Source organism: Sebastes fasciatus, chromosome 22 (assembly GCF_043250625.1).
Source record: "Sebastes fasciatus isolate fSebFas1 chromosome 22, fSebFas1.pri, whole genome shotgun sequence".
In the NCBI taxonomy this organism is placed as follows: Eukaryota; Metazoa; Chordata; class Actinopteri; order Perciformes; family Sebastidae; genus Sebastes; species Sebastes fasciatus.
In genome coordinates, this window is record NC_133816.1 from 10,584,975 (window position 1) to 10,612,723 (window position 27,749).

Below are 27,749 nucleotides of genomic sequence, written 5' to 3' on the forward strand. Positions count from 1 at the left end.
GCAACAAAACAACTTAGGTTTAAGAAAGAACGTATTGGGTAGGTTAGGGCAACAAAACATCTTAGGTTTAGGAAAAGACCGTATTGGTTCGGTTAGGGCAACAAAACATCTTAGGTTTAGGAAAAGGCTGTATTGGTTAGCTTAAGGCAATAAACCTACTTCGTTAGGTTTAGGAAAAGATTGTGTTTTGGGTTAAAATAACACCAGAAGTGGGGTAACTTAAGTATGGAAGTTACGTGACCAAAACTACCTAGTTAGGTTTAGGGAAAAATCATGTTTTGGGTTAAAATATTATCCGATAATATAATAATATTATATAAGTGGTGGTAGTAACTTAAGTGCAGAAGTAACGTGATACAAACAACTTCGTTAAATTTAGGAAAAGATTGTGGTTTGGGTTAAAATATTATCCGAAGTGGCGTAACTTAAGTATAGAAGTTACGTGACAAATAAATCAATGTTGACACGGTGGTTTCACATGGGGTATGAACACCGGTCACCTCGGTGAAACCTAGTATTTTTGACCCCTCCATCCACATCGACCTCCTCCCGAAATGGCGTTTGTCACCCTTTATACTTCCTGGTCCACAATTACGTATATTACATATGAATTGATTTTGTGAGATATACTGTTTACAAATAACAGTGCATTACTTTTTGTAGGTATAACTACAAATAGTATATGAGAACAGCATAATTATTGGCAAATGCCCTTTACTATCCAGTTGTATCAATGCCCCAACAGCAGTAATTTCCGCACAACAGCTTCCTAATCTTATTTATGAAATTCATAGTATTCAGTCACTGTATTATTCATAAAAAAAAAAATCAATTCATTGGTATGCATCGCCTAAACATTAATTACATTCATATTCATTCTAATTTGTCTTAATTTCCCCCTTTCTCAACAGAAAAATTAATACTATCCGCTGATTATTCCATGCCAGGCAATTCAAAATGCTTCAGAGAGGACAAGAAAATGAGCGAGATTTGCATATCAACATGATTCAAACCTAGTATTTCTTGGAAGTGGCATCTTTTGAAGACGTGCATGCAGAAAGGAAACAGTCACACTTTTGAATTTCCAATTGAAATCGCACATAAACAAAACTTCCCGGGCCTTGTGGGAAAACAGTGTTTCTCTCCCGTTGTTTTCTTACCCTACGTCCTCTAATATCCCCGTGACAGTTATTTGAGGAAAAACTTTCTCCAAATTATTGAACTCTGGAGATGTAATTTTACAGTACATTGTCGTTTTCTATTAAGACACCATTAGCGGTTTGAGGGTACTGGAGAGGCTGCGGCTTGCTGTTAATCAGAGCGTATGGGAATGGATCTCTAATCACCTAGACTGTAATCGCCTCATACATCACCCAGACATATAGGCAAGACAGGAGACACACTCAAAAACATGTGAATACGTTCATGTATGTCAGTATGTATACATCCACATACAACTGCCATAGAAGAAAAATACTTTTTGATTAAGTGTTGGACATGGTTGTTCCACATTAATGTGGACTTAATTCCATAAATATTCTTCTAAGAAGGGTATGATGACCAGTTTATATCATTAAACACCGTTCATTTTATTTTAATTAGTCCAACACATGAAACAGTAAATCCTCCTGAAGAGGTTAGCGTAGATGCTGCAATATAGCATCAGATATATCAGAACCGGAGAGTATTCTTTAATTGAAAGAAAAGTAAAAGAACGGCACGGATGGCTTTTCTCTATGGAAAAGATGCTTTCGCTCTTCTCCCGACTTGCTTCGGCAAGAGTTTGATTGACAGATGGTTCATCCAATCACCTGCCAAGTAATTTTTTAAAAGGCCTGATCGTTCCCAACGATTTCTAATAACGGCTTCTCAAATGGTTCCGTGTAACAAATCATCTGGCGCATCAGGTTAATAAATATCAGCCTATTGATAATACTATTAATGAAAAAATGTTAAATAACTCATGTGCTTTCAATCTCCTTAGTGTGCATGAATAAATCACCATGTAGACTAAACTGCACTATCCAAATGTGCGGTACCATTGGAGCATCATCTTTTTGATAGCCTCAGAAGGGGCCAATAATTAATTAATAACACATTAGCCATAACTACCAAATAAAGCGAGAATTTGCCCAAAGTGGCCGAAAAATAGATTAATACAACTTTAAATAATAGTTTGTTAGTAGTAGGAGAATGTAGATTTATAAACTAGAATATAATTACTATACTTAATGTTGGATATTTAGTTTTGGAACTACATTATTACATGGTTTGGTTAACATACTGAAATCAATGTTGCATGTAAGTGGCTGGATACATACACAATACACTGTTTACCAACAATAGCCTATAATAAGAACCCTTTTTTTAGACTATAGGAACTGTCCAGTTAAAGGTGCAGTGTGTAGGATCTGGCAGCATCTAGCGGTGAGGTTGCAACCAACTGAAATTTCTCCCGTGTGCCAAACGTGTAGGAGAACTGCGATGGCCGAAAACGTGAACAGCCCTATCTAGAGTTAGTGTTTGGTTTGTCCGTTCTGGGCTATGTGAAGAAGACCCGCTTTGTATGTTGATATAAACGGCTCATTCTAAAGTAACGGAAACAAAATGATTCATATTTTTAGTTGATTATACACTAAAGAAAACATACTTATTAATATTACATTCCATTTTTGCCAATAGATCCCCCTAAATGTTACACACTGTTCCTTTAATGTTGCAGTTCAGTAAGATGAGTGGTAATTACCACCAGTGACTAGTTTGCATTGCTGTTTTGAAAAGATTATTATGTTGTTGCCCTTTAGACCAATTAAGGGCTCTTAAATTAATATTATTTATTGAAAAATACAAACATACACATAAAAAAAAAAACAACGGAACCCAATAGACTTGTTTTACCATGTTATATTTTAATTTCTGCAGAGACAAAAATGACAAGCAATTTATTTACACAAACCTGTACAAAAGCAAATTAAATTATGTAAAATATCTCATAAATAGAAGTGGACTTGCGTTCAATACACTTTGCCATGTTCAGCTAAGCTGCGTGCATAGTGACTCATATTAAAACGATGATAAATTTTTGTTCCTCAATTTCTATATCAACATCCAAGTCGCAGGACAAATAGTAATGGTTAATATTACAAATCTCATTACACACTTGTGAAGGCTATACGAGTAGAAGAGAGAGAGCGCAGACTTGAACACACACCTCGGGCGGCGAGATACAAACATTTTCGATGGCAGGTACTTCCTGTTCTCTGTCGAATCTTAAGAAGAAAAAAAAATTCTGTAACACCTCAGTGAGTATCAGAAAAAAAGAAACTCAGAAAAGAGTATTCAGTGTAGTTGCCGCATTTTTTTCCTTTCATGTCTACTCTTTTTTTTTTTGTCTGAGGTTCACACTACAGCGTCTTTGTTTCCATCTGATGTAGAATTCAAAGCATCACCTCGCGGTATCACAGCAAACATCATACCGCGCTTATTTGTAGGACAGGGTTTCATCACCTACTGATATGCATACACTGTAAATCCGCGCACGGGCGTTGTGTTTCGCTCGGCGCATCCCGAGGTGTGTGTTCTGTCAGCTACTCTCCCCTGCAGCTTTTTTCACCCCCTCCTCCACTTCCACTCCTCCTAGTAAACCGTCACATTAGCATTTTTATCTCCAGGCTCCCTCAACTCCGAGCAGTCAAATGTCTCCAAGCATTTTTTTTTTCTGTTTTTAACCCCCCCTGCATCTTTCTACGCTTCTATATTCAGTCCTAGAGCTTGTTTCATGCACAAAAAAGGTTACTTGACCTCTGATGTCATACATGTACATGAGTGGAACACGACAAAAAAAATCCATTATATCATTATTATTACTACCAACAAGCAACTTTTGAATGTACCCATTCGGTAATGCACTATATGCTAGGAATGGAACAAGATAATTGAACCCAGCGGACAATAGCCATTTGAGTATTAGACCTACACTGACATTTTGACCGGTTGTCCTCCAAGAAGCCTTTGACATCATGGGATTTCATCTAAGATATGCAAATGTATTTCAGTCCGTTCTTAAATGCCACCCCCATCTATTTCTGTAAGCATGTTAATTGTTTATGCACCATTCCAAACCAACATTTAATCATACCAATTGGTATAAAAAGGCACAATTGCATATTTGCATTCACTCTAGTGTTTTTTTTGTTTTGTTTTTTTACTTTTTTCAGAAGCACTCTAAATATACAAAGTGGCACCGGATAAAGAAAAAACACATAGTACATTGTCATGATCATTTTCACGGCTTTTGACTGTTAAAAGTGTGACAAATAAAACGTACGGGATTACAATGTAAAAAAATACAAGATGAAGATATAAAAAAAAAACGCAAAATCTCGTGGTATAAAGTTAAACATATGAAAGAGACGATGAAGAAAAATCAAAAACAACAGCGTGGTTTGAACGGATGTACTAAGTTGTACTACATGTTTCTTTAGGTATAACAAAAGCAAGCAACAAGGTGGATTTCCATGTTTACAGGGAAACACATTTTTTTGTACATTTTGTTTTACAGTTTTTTTTTCCGCCTTCCTTCTCAGTAAGTGAAGTAAGTTCCCATTAAACGTGCAAGTAAAAAGTAAATATTTATGTATACAGTTGATAAGTATAGGAGCACTTTCTTTCCAACGAGTAGTACTTACAGACTATAGATTGCCGGAATGCAGAAAAAAAGCAGCTCCGGGTTCAAACCAAAGGGGTTTTTTGCTAACATACAAAAAAGGTTCCATTGCATCTGATATTCTTTTGCTTTTTATTACAGTCATGAGATTTTGCGCCTCTGCAGCTGCGAAAAAAAAGGAACATCACTGTAGACGGGGAGGCACAACATCTCAACATTGTCATGTGTCTGTGTGTGTGAGTGGTCGTTATAAGCGTCGGGATGTTTTGTCGAGACATCTCAATCCTTCATGTGAAAAGAAAATCCTTCATGTAATGTGTACTTAAAGCAAAGTTCTCCTAAAAAAAAAAGCTATTTTTGTGTGTGTGTGTGTGTGTAATGGGGGAATGCTTCATCCTGTTTGCGAAGCTTTGGTTTCACTTTTGAACGCCATCTTTTTCTCAGCCTGTAATCCCAAAAAAACCTCATGCGGAGACGTTTTGATTGTTCTTCCATTGAGCTGATTCTTACATTCGTGCTCAAAGATGTCATCACTGCGTACTATTTGTATGGAAAGCGACATCTACTAGTGCTAAAAAAGGACTTTTGGACAGCCAAGTGTTGGGTTAATGTCACCTTGAAGTGAAAAAGGAGTTGATGCTCGTTGGTCACGTGTACATTATGATATTTATTGCTCAGTCTATCACACAACAAGAAAGAAATAACAGTAAAAAGCTGTCCTTGCAGCTGTTTCAGGATCAGCTCGGCCATGTTTGCGCCCCCATAAGCCTATTATCGGTGTACATCTACAGTATACACTAAATATAGCTTACAAACACACACTATATACTGCATATCGGGCCCAAACACACACATAATTTCAATTGCATCTTGGTAATTTGAATCTCGGCATGCCACGCTGTGCTTACCCAGGATTTTCAGTCCACTGGCCTCGGTTAAATTCATCTGCTTGTGTGTGTATGTGTCTGCATATGTGATTGCGAAAAAACAGGGTTTTACAACTCGATATAAACAGTAGCGTCCCACTGAGGTGATTTCCGAATAGGCATGACCACGTACACACATGCTTTTTCCAGCCGATAGATCATGGCTCTAAAATTTTGCATCTCGTAAAAGAGGGGTTTTGGTCTCAACCTCGCCAATCGAAGACAAAGAACGAGAGACTGAGGGAAGGTAGCAAGACAAAAAGGGGAAAATGAGAGCGGTTAGCGTCGTTGCTGTGGTCCGATGTTTATGTACAATGAAGATGTGAAGAGCGTGCCAACACTGGTAGAATCAGTCATCGTTGTGTTCGTATTACCAGCGGCGTTGTAGTCTGAAAACTGTTGCAGCAAATTCCCATTGGCTCCCATGTCTGTCCATTCCAAGAGAGGACTGACACAAGTGTTGTTTTCTGGGTTTTTAAAGCTTCCCGTCCTTATAAGATTTGAAACACGGTTATGTTTTGGTCTGCCATTGAGCAACTTTTTATCACAAACAGAATCCATAGACAGCTCAGTACAGTCTGAATAAAAGACCATTATGTCCAATATATTGTTGCAGCCACTGAACATCACGGCCAGAGCAGTGTTCTGAAATAAAAAAAAGGCATAACCAGACACACTTTGAAGTCAAAATAGTCCACATGTACAGCTTTTGTTTCTAGAAAAAAAACACAAAAAGAAATAGTCTCTTTTGTACAGTGTCATCTTCAGGGAATGGGGCCTTCATGGGGGAACGTGTTGGTGTGGGGGGGGGGGGGTAATGCATGCATGTACTGTATTATGTAAAATGATTATTGTACAGGTTGACTGTCAAGCAGCAGATCATGTCCCAAGAGCCCGACTCGCCAGTAAGAGCAGCCTCGTTCCCAAGTCCCGTCAATGCCCCTCAACAGTTCTTCCTCCTCCTCCTCCTTTTTCTTCCAGGTCATGGCCGGAAATTAGCACTTTAAAAAAATGTGTGTTTATATATCCACGTTTCATTAAGGAGCTGTCGTAAAAGTCTTTGGAGAAAGTTTAGTCCTACCTTGCGGGAACAAGGGCGGCTAAAAAAGCTTCTAGAGCTGTAACGGTGGTGGGTAAACAGCTACACTTTAGTGTTGTGTTTTGAATGCCATACGCTCACAGGTACACCTCCCGCCGCGTCAGAGTACCGCAGGATGTGGGCTTGTACTCCCCAGTGGGCGCCAAAGGGATCTCCTCGGTCGGGTGGCCCAGCGCCTCCTCCCCGCTTCCCGGCGAGCCGTAGGAAGGCGAGCCAAAGGCCTCGTAGGAGGAAGAGGAGGAAGCCATCTTCTTGTTGAGCAGGTTGCGATTGCGGTCGCCCATCATGTGAGCGGCGTTGGGGTCTCCGTTGGCCATGGCGGCCATGGCGAGGGTCTCTTGGCTGCCGGGCTGCTCGGCGCCGCTGCTGCCGCTGCTGCTGCCGCTGCTGCTGCTGCTGCCGCCGCCGCTGCCGCTCATGAAAGTGGAAAGCTTTGGTTGTTGGGGGGTGGTGGTGGACTTGGATGGCCGTCGCTCGGGCGACGTGCGCACAGGCATCCAGCAGGAGTCCGAGTGGCCGTACTCGTCGCATTCCCGGGTGCACTTGCCAGTCATGGCTACGTCAGGCAAGGGCCGGGAGTCTAGAAGGAGCAGATGGGAGAAAAACACAAGTAAATAATCCTGTTTGTTTCACTTAAAGTGGGCTATTTAATGATAAACTAACAGATTTCCTAGCACTTAGTGTTTTGGTGTGGTACAGGTGTGGTGGTAGTATGAATCCCTTCATTAGATGCGTGAATTTTGTATTTTTTCTCCCTAATGAGGTCATCAACGCATCTAAATGTTAATGGAAGAAGGTATAAAAGAATAAAAAATCTGAATTTTATCACTCGTGAGGAGGATTTTAGCTTGTACGGATAAAATTTTGTTTCCATGCATATACAACATGACAGAAAAGGGTAACGGAAAAAACACCAATGAAAAGAAGACTCCACTGGCTATACGAACAACAGCCTCAAACTAAAAAAAACAAGTGGCGTGAATCAGAGTTGAAATAATGTCATGCTTCAAAACGTGTTTGTGCTGAGAGGGGAAAGGGAAGGGAGGACGGGAGCAGCGATGTAGGGAAGGAGGTCAGTTTTTTTCCAGTTTCTAAAATTTAAGATGCACAATTAGGCCTTATGTGTGTGCGTGTGTGTGTGTGGTATGTTTGTGAGATGGGAGAACCAACAACACCCTGTTTTTCCTTATCTGGTGATTGACAGACGGCAATCACATTCTGATCTAAGTAGCTTAATAGCTTTGTGTGGCTAAAGCGCTCCGATATCCTCTTAAATTCACTAATAGGGGTCTTAACCAATTACCTAGCTGGGAACTGGCCTCAGATTAACTACGTCTACTGTATTATTGTGGAAAAGCAAATTATGTGCTTACGATTGCTACGCCAGGACAACATGGTTTGACAGATTACCCTACTGTCAATGACAGACAGTGCAAGAGTCTGTTTCAGTGCAATATGGGAAAGATAATTATCCAAAAATACAACGAAACAAAAGCTGAGTGGCTCAATTTAAGACCCAAAACTGTGAGGAAGGAAGCCCTGATTGAATATGGAGTTAATAAGAGTGCCAATGTCATAGAGATGCTATGTTAGATGTATTTAATTCATGACCTGATGTATGGAAAACCAAAAAAAAAATCAAGCAAAAGCGAGGGTGAGTGCAAACCAAGCCAAGCATGCCTTTGCCCATATATATTTCAAAATAAAAGAATCAAGAGTTTGGACCATGGCTTACTTTTAATGCTCTTTTTCTCCTGTAAAAGAAAAAAAAAATAGAACACAAATCACTCTTTATGTTTTGCACTTGTGCCATAAAATATATATAATATATATATATATATACTGTATGACGAAACCTTGAGCAGCATTAACTAAAAAGACACCGCGGTTGAGGACAACGATGGCGGCCGAGACAAAGACAGCGAAGGAAAGAAGGAGATAGGAGTGACAGAATGTATAGGCCTACCGGTGGGGAACGTTAAATCAAGGAAAAATTAATGACTTTCACTACGAATGCCTTTCAGCGAAACATTTGATATTACTTCTCGAGTGCCATTCGTGCGTTGCCAGAAATCCTATTTCTGCTAAATACTTATTAGAAATCCATTTTCATGTCACAAATTACCTTTTGTAAAGCATCAGCTAATGATTTGCCAGTCAATATATATCGCCAAAGCCTCAGGGGAGCAACTTGATAGGAATATAACTTTTTTTTTATCATTAGTGAGCACCAAACAACTCTGCTTAATGAAATGTAAATAGACAAGAAAATCAAACAAAACCAAAGAGATGCATTGGCAACCACAGATAGCTCACATGCCAGCCGATGTGGTGAAAATGATAAGAAATGGCTATGGACCATGGCATTGGGAGGAAGAGGCGTCTTTGTCTCTCCCCTCGTCTCAGCTTGACAAACACAGCCATCAAAGAGACAAGCGGATACCAGGTACTGATTGTTTTGCTTATTTACACCTACGATTGAGCCATCAGGCTACCCACAATGCACGGCGGCTCTCACGAGGGTCCCCCCCCCCCCCGCTCCTGAATGCTCATCCAATTGCCTCCTCGCCCCAGTCGCAATTCAGGCTCAAAAAAAGGAAAAAAAAAATCAGCAGGGAGGACCTCTTTGCTTCCTTCCAGCACTCGTGGGTAAGCAGCCAAACCTTGGGCACCATGTCTCCGACCGCCGCGCACGGCGAGGAGGTAGTTAGCCGGCGCTCTGTGTGTTGCGCGAGCTGAAAGGAGGCTGATTATTTCCTAGCCATGGTCCATTGACTCTGCAGGCTGGCTAAAAATGAAGACGTTTCCCACTGAGCTGATGAACTGGGCTGCTATATCAAAGGAAAAATGTTTGTTTTTTTCTCTCACCTCCCCCTGAGGTTGGGCCATCAATATGAGTACTTTAAAAGCATTTAAATCCATCTGTCCTCACACTCTGGACAAATAATAGTCGGCTTTAGCCCGGACTAGTACTTTAACCTGCTGGCTTAGTAATAGCTGTAGGTACAAAGATCTAAATACATTCTAATGTCGAACCAACATCCATTAGATTATTATTTATTTTTGCAAGACTAGAAAAACTTCACATTTTCTTATAAACCCTTGCTGGCTTATTTGATTCAAACTTTAAACCTGCAGTAGGCAGTTGGCATTATTGGGTAAAAATTCCATAATAACCTTTCAGCATATTGTAATTCAAGTGTTCTGAGAAAACTAGACTTCCTCACCTCCTAATGGCTCTGTTTACAGGCTTTAAAAAGTCTAGACTTTGGCCAATCACAGAGAGAGAGAGAGAGAGAGAGCGTTCCTATTGGCTGTTCATTCAACGGAGGCAGCTGTCAATCACTCGCAAACTCCGATTAAAACGGTCAATCTAGGCAGCGCTGATCAAATATGAATCAATATTCTGTAACTGTAATGCCTATTTCTCTCCTCAAATGTTTTCAGAAACATTTTACGCAAACGCACGACATGACAATGTTTGCTCCGGCTGGTGGGCGGTGCTTGGTAGTTCCTCAACAGATCTCAACATGGCGACAGGTTCACAAACGTTCTCATTTTACAACTAAACAGTACACTACAAGATGTTTCTGAAAGCACTTGAGAAATAGGCATTACAGTAACAGAATATTGATTCATATTTGATCAGCACTGCCTGGTTTGACCGCTGATTGACAGCTGCTCAGAGACGTCAAGGCTCAAGCTCGGATCTGATTGGTTGTTTTCCTCCGGTCTGTGAAAACTAGCAGATGCCATTAGGAGCACCACAGGACACACGATCTCTTTCAGATCACCTGTCTCATGCACTATACTCTCAGGATATAGTGACCGTTTTGTAAAAAAAATAACTTTTTAAAATCATATTTGCTCCAATTCTACCCACTGCAGCTTTTGAGTCTGCACAAAAAAAAGCATCTCAATGTGGCTGATAAAAAATAAATCAATTGTAATTGTTTCAAGTATTTCTATGGCGAAGACACGCTCCGTTGCTTCCCAAACATATCCATAGGCCCTTTCAAGACCCAATTCAGAAATCAGGACATAGAAAATATCTTCAAAGAAAAGCCCTGAGAGCACGCAGCAGCGCTGTAGCAAGGCTTTTTTTGTTACATATTCACAAGCGTCCCGCGAGCCCGCACTATCAACCATAACACAGCACAATACAAGTGGGTCACTCGGCTGCGTTAAAAAGCCTCCCGTGCAACACTTTGACAAGGAAGGCCCCTCCATACCAGGTTACGTCTGCCACCCCCAGGGGGCTCAGGCCTTATTGTTTAGGGATCCGGAGCCAGAAATCGGTGGCACGGTCTCTGATGCCGGAAGAGAAGAGTGCTCATAATGGCTCACAACGCCATTAGCCCTCTTTTACATTCACTCAAAAAGACGCTTGCGGAAGAGCGAGAGAGGGATGGATGAGGGAGTGATTGACAGATGAGTTAGAGAGGGCTGAGATGTAACTCCATATGGACAAAACATGCCGCCGCCAAAGCGATGATTACTGTAGAGCATGTGCTCCGAGATATTTGTGCCTCATTTGAAGACGTTTGCGCCGGCTGAAAAGTGGGCCAGTGTATCTGCAGCGCCCGGTTGAGCCGCGGCTCTTCTTAGCATGGCTTTAGTCAGCCACCCTATCTATCAGCTGACATAGCTTACACACTGTGGGCATATTTCAAAGAAACCTCCACTGCTGGAGTACAGTAGCAATTGGATGCGGCGTCTTTAGCGGCTCGCTAAGATGTTGCAGTGGTAAGGAGAAAGAAAAAAAACGGAAGGGTTAGACTGTCATCGCTTCTGGCCGTATGCTGTATAATAATGTCTGATGCGTGGGCATTTCTGGGCAATTACAGTCGAGTGTGTTTGTTTGTGTCAAGCTCGTACTGTACGCTGTGTTTTTCGCCGCATGTCAGAAAAGTCCACTTGCATTCGTCTACGTCACCGACGCTGAGCTGTGTCGCCCCCAACCCCAACCCAGCACCACCACCACCACTTCTCCTCCTTTCCTCTCTCTCTATATTTGAACCGCCGCTACACAGACTGAAGCTCCGTGACCTTTCGCCCTCTCTTTTTCCGGCCCGGCAGATTCAACCCAAACAAGCTGAGGCATCGGGGAGGAAGGGATGGAGGAGACAAAGCAGAGGTGATGTGCGTTTTTGTGTCTATACGCCGTGTCTTTGACGGACACTGCAGCCGGCTGGACAGCAGATAGGGGTCATGAGCAGCGAGCGAGGGAGGAGGAGACGAGGATGATGTAAAGAGGGGAGAATATAGGAGAGAGGCAGTGTGTGTGTGTGTGTGTGCTGAGTATAGCAGGGTCAGGGCCTGGGAGAAGGGAAACGGCAGATTGAGTGGAGAAGACAGCATGGCTGCCTCTGGGCCGTCACAGGCCAAACACACTGCCAAAGAGAGCAGTGGAGAGGAGAGGAGAGTAGGGGAGACAGGAGCAGGAATTGAGGACATTAGCGAAGACAGGAGGAGAGGACAGAAGAGGAGCGGAGTGATGATAAAGGGAACTTTCATAACAGAGGATGCCGTAAATAAATCCTGCTCTCTCGCATTAACTCATCAATGCGAAGACCTCGATTTAGCCTGTTTTTAAGGTTTCAAATTATCTCTCTAACAATGAAGTCCTGTGTGCAGGTATAGACGCCAAGCGACGCTCACCTCTCCATTAACACAATCTAATAGACCTCCATCACATTTCACCGCATTAAGACAACTAAAAATACTTTAACCTCCAAATGTCATTAACACATGTCCACATGGTTCCAATTTGAAGCCACATCTTCTCGATCAAAACGAGGGAAAAAAGGCAAAAAGAACATTGAGTCTGGCTTGGAAACGGGCTCGCGATTGCCGCCTCGCGCCCCTCATCAAAGGCCCGCCTGTATGGACAGATCTATTTCACGCGGCGGAGCAATCAGCGCGAAGATGACAGCGTACATTGCCGGGTGTCATACAGATTACCGCGTGCGCGGCTGAAGGAGGGGAAAATGAAATATTTATCCTGAAAAAGCAGCTGTTGGGAACAGACAAAATGGAAGAGGAGAAAGAAAGGAGACAAATGAAAAGTGATACAAAGAGACAGTGAAACAGAAATAGGAATGAAACTCAAAAACAACACCAAAAGAGAGCTCTCCGCATTTGCTCCGCAGTCTTCCTTTCTACTCATTCTCGCCTCTAATAGGGTCCCATTTAATTAGGTGAAACTTGCCGACTAATTATGGTGTAAGAGTGTGTTTGGCTGCCTTCGCTTCGCGGGGGCCCCTGTGGCATCGCCTCGCAGCCGAGAGGTCCTCGGCATCAAAGACAGACAGGCAGACAGACACTCTAGCTAAAGGTGGCTGCGGGGAATGAAAAAAGGAAGGACCTTAAAGAGGAGAAAAATAAGGTGAGAGAGGAAATGTAGGAGGGAAAAAGAACAGGTGCTAAATTATTAACGGCGTGACGGCGAGTTCAGACAGAACAATATCCACGGGGGAAAAAAAGCTGATATTTGTCTTTCTCTTGCTGAGATGTTTGCCAGACAATTAAGGGAGGGGATGAGAAGAGAGACAAATGTGGCGACGCAGTGGTGCAGGGGAAAATGAGGACAAAAGGGGAGTCCTGGGGAGCTATGACCTTTTTGAAAACGCAAGTCATGGCGCGCACCGCTAGCGACGACATTAATTGATTGTCGACAGTGGAGATTTCTTCAGCGGCACAGCGAGTTAAATCCAAAAACCTCAAACATGTGACCGCTGTTAGTTCGGTTCAGATCTCGGGAGGCCAATTTGATCGAATGAGCAGAAAGTAACACATTTTTCGTCTCTTTTAATTACTCTTGTATACTTAAGAATAATGTTTTCATACATATAACCAGGGCCGGCTCTAGCCCTTTTGGTGCCCTAGGCAAAATCTGGATTTTTAATAAAAAATAAACAATTGGTCCCTGATATTGTTGGCTTAAAGTGTTTAGTCAGTTTCACTACAATTTATACTTTTATCAACAAATAAGTGCAGTCTGACGGATGAAAAAGAGAGTTACAGGGGTGAAAAGTGTTTTTATTTATTTATTTATTTGTTCATTTATTACTTTATTGCAGAAAATAAGTAAGTAAGTATTTATTTATCTTTTTTAAGAGGGCAAGCTCCACCCCCTTCAGGTGGCGCCCTATAGGCGACCGCCTATATGGCCTATGCCTTAAGCCGGCCCTGCACTACATTTCTTTCCATGCAACCTTTTTTTTTTTGCGTTAGCGGTGCTGCTTATAGGTCAACTGGAGAAATGCTGTTGAAAGCGGCAGCAGGTGATCTATTCTCTGCCTTCTGAGCTTCTTGAAGTATTTACTGCCTGGCAAGGGCAACTAAGGGAATAATCTGGAACCCCCCGTCGCCGCCGCCGCCATGCTTCGAGAGGTGCAGGACGGGGCGCGAAAGAAAAACAGAAAGGAGAGGGGAGAGTGAGTGAGGGGAAAGATACAGAGCCCTGATCGAGTTTTGTAATGAGCTGTCACCTCCTTTTGCCTCGCTGTTCCAGATGCCCAACCTCTGCATGGAGCACAGACTCAGCATAACAAATCCACCATCCAGTACTTTCAGGAGAACTTTTCTAGGCTATATGCAGGTAGATGATGACATCACCACCTTCTTTTCATTCTCCCTCTTTTAGCCTATTCCCTATAGCATAGCACTGCAGGTAGGCATTGTGGGTATGATATGGCTGCTTTTCTCCTTCCAGCAGGGTCAATACTCTTTCCGGCATAATGAATGTACTGCGGCCTGCTCCCGAGGTAATTAATTGAGGAGAGATTAACTAGCATAATTTCATTCTGGTGACGATCTCTCAGCCAATTATCAAATGCGGCGTGCACTCTCCCCTCCCCTCTGCACCCATCCTCTCTCTCCGGGCCTCAACCTCTCTCTGCCCATTTGAACAGTCGGCACTCAAAGCCGAGAGAGCCCATAAATAAAAGCGTCCCCGCGTGTCATGCTCCCTCATTCATCTTGCGTGCATAAGCAAAGGCGTACAGCAGGTGGTTGCCGCGTTCACCGGAAGCATATTTTCTCCGTCTCGGGTGCATAAATGCAGACACCGCAGGCCGTGTCCTTAGATCACTCCTGACCCCTGTAACCTCATCTATAAGTGGAGCAACAACAGGATGATGTGGAGGGGAGAGAAGCGGAGAGACTCATCCACTCTGCTAATGAGAGTGATGGCGCTGGCTTCCTGCCACACACACACACACACACACAACACTACTGGAGCTACTCAAAAATGCCTCCTAAATATGCTCCGAAAGCCACACACATCTTAAAGAGGACCTATTATGCTCATTTTTCAGGTGCATACTTGTATTTTAGGTTTCTACAAGAACATGTTTTCATGCTTTAATGTTAAAAAAAACGCTTTATTTTTCTCATACCGACTATGCTGCAGCACCTCTTTTCACAACTCTGTCTGAAACGCTCTGTTTGAGCCCCGCCCCCCAAAAAAAGCCCAGTCTGCTCTGATTGGTCAGCTGGTCCACTCTGTTGTGATTGGTCAACTAAACCAAACTCTTCGGACTCCACTCCAGCTCCGTTATATAACTTGTTTCGTTTTAGGGGCATGCCTAAGTAGCCACTAGGGAGGTATTATCCAAACATGTTACTGGGTGACATCACTAAGTTACGGAAAAAAGGCAGGACTTCAAGCAAGTCGTTTCAGGCAGTTCAGTTCCCTTTGTCGTGGACTTTCGGCTTTGTAACTTTGCGGATATTTAACATGCACAAAAAATATATACTGTGTATATATATATATATAACACACTAAAGGAAAAGGGAAAAAGCGCAAAAGCATAACATGTCCTCTTTAAATCAAAGGGATTTTCTCATCACGCTTTCATATTATCCTTGATGCATAATCACCTTTACAAGCTACAACTCACATCTTTGTATATGCAATTCATTTACGCTTAAAATCCACCCAATTACAGCACAACATAAAGCACTTTCCATGTGCAGTTGTCTGTCTTCAGCATGGCACTCCGAGCTTCAACAGAATACTCTGGAAGACCCGCGAGGATTAGCATTAGCCGCTCTGCTATGGTGCACACATGCAACACTGCTAGCAACCGATAAAACAATGTGGCATTCTCAGCTCATTTTTTCCACACCACACAAACACTGTGCGGTTGTAGCAAACCTTACAATAACCATGCAGCATGTGTGTGTTTGTGTTTGTGTTGATGCTCGGCATTCCCAAGCACAGACAAGAAGACAAGCACACAGTATTATTTTGATAAGACAAACACAGCATAGGGGATGAAAGGGTGGTGGGTGTGTAGAAAATGGTAGGGCTTACTGAGCTACTGTGAGTGTGTGAGCGACGGGTTAAATCAGTTTAAAAAATGTGTTTTTTTATTGTTTATTATTCCTCTAAATTATTTCTCTCACACACACATACACACCAACCTCCCCTCCCCCCCCGTTCTCTCTCTCCAGTCTTTAGAAAAAGAAGTGTCATTGCTTCTCCTCCACTGTTACTCTTATCGCACACTCGCAGGCACACTCACACAATAGCCTGTTTTACACCATTAAATGGTTATTTGTCAAAATACAATTTCGATTAAATCCCACCCTAAAATAAAAAAAAGAGGGAAAAAAAGTCTGTGATTTGTGCTTTTTTACCGATCGTACTAATAAGAGAACACATCCAAATCATGCTATAAGTCAATAGGAGAGAGGTAAGAATTGTCTGAGGGGCAGAGTTTTGAAAATGACCCGAGGTAGTTTAAAAACTATGATTGTAACTCAGGCTTTAGTGGAATTTTTATCTCATGCGGTTAAAACGAATGGCGACTGCACAGAACATACTTCATGTCGAGCCCTAAGCAGCATATGAAATATGAAGCTTCAAAAAGAAGTATTTTACCACTTGGCAAAGACACTCATAACACTAGCAGCTAATTTGCATCAGAATTTCATTATGTGCCTTAAATTTAGCATGACCTACATATCCCAAATAACGCTGTATTCGTGCATTGTATAACTTTCATTTAAAAAAAAAAAAAAAAAAAACACCAAACCAACTCCTTATTTTGAAATACAAGATAATATACCAAAATAAAAGTCCCCCAATGCAAAATGTACTCCCTCAGCGCCTGATGTCTAAAAACAAAAGGTTCCACTTGTGATGAGTATTTAGCAGCTAGCTAGTTAGCGTGTGAGTCAGCCAATAACACCCACTATCTACCATGCTTGTCATCCTGAGTGTAGCAATTAGCTCTCGGGCTGCTAGCGCATTCTGGGTCAGCGCGAGCCGGGACGCGGTGAGTCACGACCTTAATGGAAAGCTAGTGGTGGAAATGTGGTGGGGGTAATTATGCTGACCTCATGGGACGGGCTCTCGGTTTTTCCGGCGCGGAGGCTCGTGAACAGACACAGTGAGCTCCACTCCAGGGCCGACAAAAAGGCAAATTACCCCGGGCCTGTGTTTTCCAGAGGGATTCGTTTTCTGTGTTTCAGCAGGTTCACAAAACATGATGGACTCTTGTGTTCTACCTCAAAGCTCTGAGGGAAACTGATCAGTTTGAGTCCTGTTGACTTAGTTGGAGAAATGCTTACTGTTTACGTTGCAAGTTCCTTTTCATTAAAGGTGCTACATTTGAAATTCGGGGGCATAAATATAGCATCAAACAACTACTTACTCTGCAAAGATATAGTGGGATAATGTCTACCTGAGCAGAGAATGAAGCCACTCCCCCTCTGTGTGTGTTGTAATGTTTGAGTTTCTCTGTGCTTTGTTTACATAGCAGGTCAAAAGGTAATATATCGCAACATATCGCAATAAATCTTATCGCAATATTCAGCATATCACAAAATGTTTAACATCCCAATAAGATCGTATCGTGACTTAGGCAATCTCTCAATCATAGATATGCTCTAAATTTGGAATTTAGCACCTTTAAGTTTGAGTTAGTGGGAGTTGTGAACAATATAATACTAGATGCGAAGAAAAATTTAATAATAACGTAGTTGAACTGCCTATTCAAGATGGTGCACTTGTTGCAGTGGCCTACACCTACACCTAACGAAAAAGCTGCCTTTTGTTTGTAGTCTTGGTCATCTTTCCCATCTGTCATGATGACTTCTAACTCACAAGCTCAATTATAAAGATATTGGGATGTGACAACACTCCTAGACACAGCTTTAAAGTGTTATGACCGGGGTAACCAAACAAGCGATCAGACGGGTTTTAAAGAATCTTCCCTCCAGAGCACCTGCTGGGAAGGTTAAAAACAAACTGCATCAAATGGCTCTGCACAGTGCAGCCCTTGATAAAAGGATGTGCCAGTCAGCAAATAGGTTCTCCAGCACCTCTTTAATGTATCCTTGAGTCTGACCAGGGGGCCTCTAGCTGTGTAAAAAAACTCCCACGGTGTTTGAGTGTTAAGAAATAGAAGCTGTGACAGCTTCAGGCATCATCCTACACGGCAGACATCTGTTGACGGAGTCTTGATCACCATCAATTTGCATACTAGTCATATGTACAAAAACATGTCCAGATAGACCGCGTGGTGCCAAGATGTCATCACATATTGGGCTCGGGAGCTCGGCGAGAATCGTGATCTTTGATTTCTTGAGTGCCTTAAACGCTATCCAGCCACTCTTGCTCAGGCAGAAGCTCAGAGCGATACAGCCCGATAACACCAAGGTGTCCTGGATTATAGACTATCTCGCAGATAGGCCACAGTTTGTTCCCTCCCGGTGCAGAATATTGGTTTTGCTGCTGCAGAGAGGCACTGCGCTGTCACCTTCCTTATTCACTCTCTATCTTTGACTCGAGACCCAACGGTGGGTCACGCCAACTACAGACTTCCTCTGATGATTCCTCCATTATGGGATGCATCCTTAAGAAAGGGGAGGAGGTAGAAATGAGTTTGGTGAGGAGAGTTACTACAGAACCTATAGGCACCTTTTCTGTCAGGCTGTTCTCATACATCAATCGTAGCTATACGTATGAAAAGTAACGCACTGTAATTCGTATATCCCACGAAATCAATTCGTATGTAATCCATGTAATTGTAAATGCGACAAATGCTGCGTAGGGAGGAGGTCGGGGTGGATGGATGGTCGAAAAACACCAGTTTTTGTCACGCAACTTCCGTACTTAAGTTATGCCAATCCCGCTGTTATTTTAACCCAACCCACAATCTTTTCCTAAACCTATGAAAGTAGTTTTTGTCACGTAACTTCCGTACTTAAGTAACGACATTCTCGGATTTATTTAAACCCAAGCCACGATCTTTTCCTAAATTTAACTAAGTCGTTTTTGACAAGTAACTTCCTTACTTAAGTTACGACATTCTCAGATTTATTTAAACCCAAACCAAGAATTTTTCCTAAATCTAACTAAGTGTTTTTTGTCATGTAACTTCCGTACTTAAGTTACGCCACTTCCAGTGTTATTTTAACCGAAACCACAATCTTTTCTTAAACTAGTAGTTTTGTTTCCTAAACCTAACCAAGTTGTTTCCTGTGAAGATGTAAGGTTATTTTGAAAAGACTGGAGCGGAAATTGACACATGCACGTCACGTGTTTGTTGGCGTTTGTGGAAAAACGCATGAAAAATAAGGAATAACCTCTTCATAAGATATTATATGAACCATTGTATGAAGTCACGTTGTTTCTGTACATGTACAGTCTCTATCAGATGCTTTGAGGTTGACAGCGTTATAAAGAACAAATACAAATGCAATGTACTTTGAACACAGTAATGCATGTACATATTTTTTCTATGTCACCCTTGTCTATGCATGTATGTGTCAACGCAAGGACATGCCAGCTGCGTGTGCACTGCCCACGCCCTCTCCCTATCCCTAAGAGGTTTTGTATGTTGGGTCAAATTATGCAGCGTGAAGAAGGAATAAGAACATTTTCACCATCCTCTTCTCATCCATGCCTTGCTTCACCAGCTAAGGGGGTGTCAGCAACAGTGGCACATCTTAAACATTCATCAGCGCACGATTCTGTTTCCAGCAAACAAACGCTACAGGGATACAACTCGGCTCTTTTCAGTCATCATCACTCAGGAGTCGCCTCCTATCCTCGAAGCTCCAAATCTAGATTTGAATGCAAGTGGACACTTGAAAGCAAGTTTCACATTAACGTGCGCGTGTATCGCACAGATGAACAAGAAAGGTAGATGATTGGGAGCGAAATCGGACCTGGATTTGAGTCACTAACCATACGCCTCTTTCAACCCACAACACACACCCTTCTTAACAGGCCAGTTTAGCAATATAGAACTACAGCGCCATGGCTGGAGCCATACACAGTGTATTATTTAAAGCACCAGGGGCCCAATTTGTCACTCTGGCGGGCTCATCACAGGCGAACATCCTTTATGAAATGCACTTTTCACGCTGCCTGTCGGAGGGATCAAAGCAGCGGCAGCCTTGCCCGTTTCTCCCTCTTCACTTTCCCTGCTCCGATTCCCACTGACAAAATGAGTCAATTTAAACCAAATGGATCCCCTATCAAAATAACGAGAGAGAGGGAGGGAGGGAGATAGACGGGGAGAAAGAGATTCATATCGTGGGTGGGTGAGGTTTGGACAGGTGGGCAGTAAGGGAATATGGACACTCAGCCTCTCTGATCTGGACAGAAAATGGTTGGATAGAGGACGTAAATGCTATCACTGTATTAGACTTCAAGTCAGTTCTCAGCTCAATGGAGTAGATGGTCAGACTGAATTCACCGTTTAGTTTAATTTCTCAACTGTTTCTATATGAGAAATTTGTAGGCTAGGCTACATTTGGTCTGTTTGACAGAACATGGGGGTCACAGTTTTGGTTAAATCATAGACTGTATATCAGAAGTGGACATAGTCACCGTGACCTCACCCATTGGTTTTTGGACTGACATTTTGAAGACTTGAGTTCGGCATTTTGGCCGTCGCCATGTTGGTTTTTTGCAACCCGAAGTGACACGAGAGGGTGGAGCTAAGTACAACGGAACACTGAATAAGACAGGTGACCGAAAAGGTTATAATTAACTTTCATGAACTGAAAACACAATGTGAAATGGTTAAAGTTGTAAGACAAAAAACACTGGACAACGCCGTGGTAGCAACCTGTCAATCACAAGGTAGCCACGCCCCAAAAGCATACCCTGCTTTATGGTCTATTTGACTCTAAATGGGACCATAATTTACAAAATGAACATCATGCTGTATTGAAGAAGACTTCAAACTAGCGATTGAGACCATAAACTCATATTTACAATGTTTACTGAGGTAATAAATCAAGTGAGAAGTAGGCTCATTTTCTCATAGACTTCTATACAATCATACTTCTTTTTGCAACCAGAGGAGTCGCCCCCTGCTGGCTATTAGAAAGAATGCAAGTTTAAGGCACTTCCGCATTGGCTTCACTTCTCAGACCCAGAGGTTGGCGCCTGATATGAACATTGAAACAGGTTTCAACTATCATTATTTCTCTTATCAACACTGGCCGTCACGTAACGTTAAATATCTTGCTGCATCAGCAACAAACATTAGCTGTTGGCTTTTGTGCCTAGCATAGCTCATGTGGCTACCTGTGGGGAACAGCTCCAGCCCACACACGGAGTCGTTCAAAGCTGCCTATTTTGAAAGCTTTAATTCCGAGCAGCAAAAAAACTTGTAACGCAGCGCTAACCTGGCATTGATCAGCCGTGCTTGAGGAACCCCCCTGCTGATATTTGGTGTGAGTATTAGGCTACTGATTGCACCTTTAAACAAGACATTTGAAGATGGCGAATTAATACTTGAAGAGTTCAAACAGCCCCGTGCTCACCGCATCAGTCTGTATATTATTTCTGGCTCATATGATACTCAAATTAATTTGACATTAGATGACACGGAGTTCGCAACGTATCTTCACCGTGCCTTTTCTCCTTTGCCTTTGAAGCACTGAAAAACATGCTTCATTATTCACCCAGCTTGACAGGCCCACCACCACCACCACCCCTCCCTTCCTTTCTACACCCTCTACCCCCACCACCCTCTTTTTAGCAAAGCTTTCGACCAATTGATTTTTCCTCTTTCCTCTGTCTGCCTCTTCCCCCACACCCCTCCCCGTCCTTTACTCTCATGCTTCTGGGTTGTGGGAAATATTTATTCACATTGATCGACGACGGAGCTGATGGGTGTTTCATGAGCGTCAGAACTCAAACTGTTTTTGTCCCACCGATGTCTCCAAATATCAATCACCAGTGGGGAGAAGAGCGCGGTCCGTACTGCAGATTAGGGGGATAAAGGCCCAAAGGCCAGACTCATTTTCTTACAAGCGAATAGAGAGCAAAAAAATATACACCAGACAGCGATAGGCTGACCCGTGATGGAGTGTTTGTGTATTCTGCGATTCCTCCCGTGAGCTGTCCGTGCTTTTTAGGAGACAGATAGAACTTTTTTCGGCACATGATGAAAATACCTGAAGCGGATCCGCGACACGGACTGAGTTCGACCCCGGAGGGTGTAAAGGTTGTTTGGGGTGCCGTGCGTGACGCGGTACTGGGGTTGCTCGGATGGTTATTCCTGCATCTGCGTGGCCTCTATTAAAAATGCAGCTCCGACAGGACATTTTCCGCATAAAATTTTCATAACGTCAAGCAGTCTCGACAGCCCCCGTCTTACAAACGCTCACACGTAACATTGATGAAGTTGTTGAAGCCCATCTGAGTGAACGCAGTATGGCTTATGTATGAGGGATGCAGACAGGGTCCGTGGTTCGTAGACAGTGGTATTCCTTAAGGGGCCTTCGCTGCAGTATGCGTGCTATCCCCCAGATGCACACCTTCAGCACTGACTCACATGCGTGGACGCACACCGACACCGCTGTTTACTCGCTCTCCCTGTCTGCACGTACACAAAACCACACGGAAACATGTATTGTGCCCCAGTGAGGCTGACTTATTATTACAATTATGACAGAAAAAGGGATCTCGAAGCTGCACTGGTGTCTAGTGACAGTCCTAGACAACAATATGTGTGCAAAAATGAGCGACATTTAAATAGCCAGCAGCCCACACACGCTGTGCGCTGTACAGTCCATTGACATAATATACAGTACAGCCGGCGAGCCAAACTAGTAAACACATTATGTCTAATCCTCATGAATATCACGACCCGATCTGACTCAACTGCTCTTTTCATATTTTCATATTCATATTCCGCTGTCACATCCAAGATAAAAGCACATCATTCCGGCAAAATAAAACCTCGTTCCACCAATTGCGGCGTGCAAGGTCATATGGAAATAGGCTTCCCTCGCAGCGAGGGGAGACAGAGGCATCGCCAGCCCGTGTCAGCACCATAAAAAATGGCAAAAGCCGCGTTTGATAAATGCGCCGGGTGCACGGCGTTCACACGCACTTCCCCCTCGGCCTTAGCAAATAGTCTGTGAGGAGAGCTGTGGAAGTTTCGACTCCGTACAGGGGGGGCGATGAAGATGTACGCTTTAACACATGGTCACTTGAACCTCATTATCACCCTCGCAGTACATACTCCTATGTTCTGGACCGCAGAAACAGGCCTGCGGCTCATTTTGGCCCCCATTATCACGGAGAAAGCTTTCAAGAAAGAGAGTTGTAGTCGCTGTAATATTAAATCAAACTAAAAGTACTGGATTTATCACTTTCTGTGCACAGAGCTACAACAACAAAAAAAATCCTTTTGATGACTTCCAACTTAATCCAAGCAAAGCTGACAGAATAGTTGCTTTCTATCCAGTTCGCCGGTTGAAAGATTAGCATTATCTATGTCCCTTTGATGAAAAGAATTCACCAAGAATAGGACAGTTGAGACTACACTGTAGCATACAGTGAGTGAGTCATATGAGGGGTCTGCTGCATGCCGTGTTAATACCTGATGAGCCTCGCTTGGAAAAAAAAAGTAATAACGTGTATTTACTTCCTTTGTTTCCTCTTGAGAGACGAATTGGGAGGGGGCTCGTTGAGCTACAGTGGAGTGTGCAACCAAATTAAGAGAGAGAGAGAAACATAATCAGTGAGCGGCGGAGAGAGAGTGCGAGTGTGTGCGAGAGAGAGACTGGCTTGGGAATTTAATAAGGCTCAGCGCTCCTCAATAATATCACCCGCTTCACAGAGTCCTCTGGGAAACATGAAATGTGCCGATAAAGGATGATGCCTCCCTCTGACAAACGGGGTGTGCAACAAAAAAAAGAAAAGAAAACAGGCATGTGCCGCCGCCATAGCTAGCGCACATGCTAATATGCCCCAGGCTACACTTTAAAGAATTATTCACTTTCTTCTCCTTATGCTGCAATTCTCCAAAACCTCCCCTCTTTTAAGGTCACACGCGCTGCACACTTATTCAGACTCCAGCTGAGTAATGTCAAGCTTTATTCGCAGAATTGTTAGTGGACATGGGCAGGAGTTTTGTGTTTTTGTGTGTGTGTGTGTGTGTGTGTGTGTGTGTGAGAGCATTCAAGCCTGTTCGGCCATATTGAATATACAGGAAGCTGCGGTAAGATTTGTCATGGTATCACAGCTTCGCCTCTATGAATGATAAAGTTGATCAAAGAGCAAAAAGTATTTTCAAAATAAGAGGTGGTGATTGCTCTTACTGTACTGTAGGTAAATACACTGTATGCCAAAAGTATGGGGACACCCAAATATTGCACTCATACGTATTTGATTGTTAAACATCTTATTCCAAATCCCTAGGCATTATTATGTTACTATAACAGCATCAGCAATATTTTGAAATGCTGCTTTTTGTGCGATTAACCTGCACGCCAATGTACTTTTTCGAACTGTTTGTGTATGAGTACTTTCACGCAGAACACAAATATCGCGCTGCGAAAAAGCGGCATATACTTTTGGGATGCATTGTGACCACATTGAACACAAGTGTAAATGCAACCGCGTTTTCAATCCACATACAACAACTACGTGAGCGGAAATACGAAATCGCGCAAACGAGGGGAGGATGTGACGTTCGGTCGTTTGAGCTGGACAGAGCGATCAGATCTCAATTGGATATCAATGAAGACGCTCGAGACACATATTAATACCAGGTGTAATTATAATCAGGTTAAATCCTATCTAACTATATACAATCTGGATAGGAGAAGCAATTTAATGCCAGGTGTAAAGGGGGTCTTTGTGCGGTCGGCTGCTAGAGTTGGGCGATGGTGACGATGATCCAGTTCATCACAAAAAAAGGTCTTTCTTGACCTTGCATTGTGCACGGGGTCATTGTCATGATGAAACAAGGATCATCGTTATACATTGTAGCATTATTATTTCCTTTTACTGGAAGTAAAGGGCCTAGGGTTGGGTTGACTAGCAGTCTTTCTTTCTTTCTGGTTGGCTGGTAGTGGGTGTGACTTATCAATTAACTCAGTGGCTCAGGTGTATTAAGTGCTCATGCGCAGCAGCATTTATTCAACTGTTGCTGAGCTGCTGTTGGACTGCATTGGATTTTTCTTTTCCTGAGAACTGTGAAGCCGGACATCTTCGACCAACATCAGGGCGTCGTCTGCATACTGTCGGTCACACACGGACAAATGAGCACTATCCGTTACATTTGATTCCACACGTGTGAATTTCTCACGTTTACTTTTCACAAATTTTTACGGAGTCAAACCCATGTTGACACCAACACAACGGAGAAATACACCCCCCATGATCTGTCATGTCCTCTCAAACGAAACAGAGAAAGACAGCCTCTCGCTCTGTTGAGTTGACATTTACATACCACACTGCCTGCTAGTGTAGGAATCACCCTTAGGCTGTACCAGGGCCTTGAATTTAGGACGGGCACTTTTTTCGCCCCCCCCCTCCCTCTCTTGTCACTACCTCACCAGGACCTGCTCACGCTTGACAAAAAGAACCCCAAACATGTACCTTGCTCCACTGCCGCCAAAACGGGCTGCTGGCTTTCAGACGGGGGACACAAAGCGTGAAAGAGAAAAAAAAAAAAAAGAAGCATGGCCCATTTCTCTCCCCCTCCCTCCCTCCCCTCCGTCCTCTCTTTCCTATCTGAGCAGACATTGATGTTCACATTCTTTCTTTCATGGCAACTCTGTCTATCAAGGCTCACCTGCTCTTTTGTCTTCACTAATCCGTTCTCTCACGCTCGCTCAATCTTCCCCCCTTTTTTTTCCCTTCGATACCTTTCAATATTTCCTCCCTGTAGTCACTCTCTCTCTCTATCTTTCCTCCCTCACCCACCACCCCACCCGCCCCCCATTTCTCTCATTATCTGCTTCTGTCTCTGCTGATCGGCCAACGACTCCCTATTGGCAAATTCATGAGATTGATCATTTTTACACGGGTGGGTGGATTTACTAAAAGAGCCCCCCTCTCCTCTCTTCCCCCCACCGATACACGGCTCCTACACAGCGCTCTATGTGGCACCCACACCCCTGCCGGTAAGACTCCGAAGCCCTATCACTTAACATGCACTGGGCTCAACTCCCGGGAGGAGAGAGAGGGAGGCTATGGGGAGAGAAGGAGAAGAAAGCAGGAGCAACGTCTGGAGCGGAATACTAATAAAGTGCAGCACTCGAGAAAAAAGAGAGTTGGGGAAAAAAAAAAGACAGTGGTGCTACAAAATTACCACTTAATTTGATTCAATACTGTAGCATCTCCGTTTTCCGTTCGCCTCGTGTTTTGCGCGCGCAAACGTGTGCGTCAATTTGTGTGAATATGTGTACGACTGTGTGTAAAGTGTGCCCACAGGCATGCAAAGATACAGAGTTATAGAACTCTCCACTTAAGATATTCATATGCCTTAGGGGACTTTGGGCACTCCATCCTTTCTCTCTCTTTTTTCCCTTTAATGCCTGCGCGCATGCGAGTGCGCGATACATGTGTGCGTGAGTTTGGCTGGCTCCTTTGAACAGAGAGAGGTTGCATTAGCATGATTAAAAGGACAGTAACAAATGACTGCTGTCTCAGGGAAGCCATGTGACTATCACAACAGGATATAGGCCAAGTATATCAAGGCGACACACTCCCTCGCGCTTCGACGTAAAGAGAGGAGGGAAAACGAGCAATGAGGGACGTTAAGAAGACACAATTCGCGACATCTTATACGTGCCAACTTTGAGAATTTCCTTGAATATGTCGTGTATAGTGTTTTAAAAAGGCTGCATTGGTGCGAGTGTGTGTGTTCAGATGCATCAAATATTAATGGGCACATGGTCGCTGGTGAAGCCTCATTATCACAATTTCTTTTGGGGGAAGAATACAGAATAGAGGGTTTCTTTCATTGCTACAACTGCTGAGTTGCAGGCAAAGGCGGCCTCTAAAAATAGCCTCAAGGTTCCGTGTGCCGTAAATCCATTTCTATGCGCGCACACTGGGTGGAAGGAGTGGAAGAGCATATTTTTATACTGGTTTCACTCATTGTTATTCAACCACTACGCGGACTATTTCCCCTTCATTACAGCTTTTAATCATTTAGCTGAGAATTACTTGCCTGGTGCCGGGAAAGTTCATTGGCTCAGCTTTCAATAATAACCATTCCGAACGGATAAAGTCATTAATTCCTGCCTATCACTTGGCTAATGCTCACCCGTGGCTCTGCAATAAACCTTTTGCTAGCCAAGTGCACTCTTTTCCAATTCCACTCAGAATAAGGAAGCTATAACCTTGTTCATGTTAGCATAGTGGAAAGAACATGTTTCTATCTTTGCCCGTGGCAGCATTCGGCTGACATTCATTAATATTAGAAGGCGGAGGGAAGGCAGAGAGTGAGAGAAAAAGATTCTGCGGTACATTAACGGCCAGATTTATTGACGTCTTTGCGCCGTGAATGTGGCAGGTGCTCTTAGGCTACTTGTGAACAGCGGAGCTCCCCTCAACTCCTGCCTCTGGAGATAAGTTTGCGGGGGGAAAACACACACATTCTGTCAAGGTTGCTGAGACGTTGCAGGAACTTTTATGAATGTTCTCTGTCTTGTCAGGGCACAGTGTGCAGCCGCTCGCTGACAGCGGGCACAAAATGATGGAGGGTCGGAGCACGGCGTTGCCAACGGCTGAAAATCACCTGCCGGACCTGTGGCCAGACCTTGAAAACAGACT

At 43.2% G+C, this 27,749-nt stretch overlaps 1 protein-coding gene across 6 annotated transcripts in view; it reads right to left on the reverse strand.

Moving 5' to 3' along the window:
* Window positions 1–3,250: 3,250 nt before the first annotated feature.
* The window catches only part of pcdh7b (protocadherin 7b), a 125,548-nt gene continuing 101,049 nt past the window's right edge, over window positions 3,251–27,749 (reverse strand). For 2 of the 6 annotated variants that reach the window (XM_074623033.1, XM_074623032.1), the window contains exons 3-4: window positions 8,427–8,445; window positions 7,131–7,271 (exon numbers count right to left, since the gene is read on the reverse strand). In XM_074623033.1, the coding sequence (XP_074479134.1) occupies window positions 8,429–8,445 (17 nt within the window). In that variant the 3' untranslated portion in view covers window positions 7,131–7,271; window positions 8,427–8,428. Of the gene's footprint in view, window positions 7,272–8,426; window positions 8,446–27,749 lie in introns of all 6 variants that reach the window. The other 4 variants (XM_074623030.1, XM_074623029.1, XM_074623031.1 and 1 more) reach the window with 3 other exon arrangements.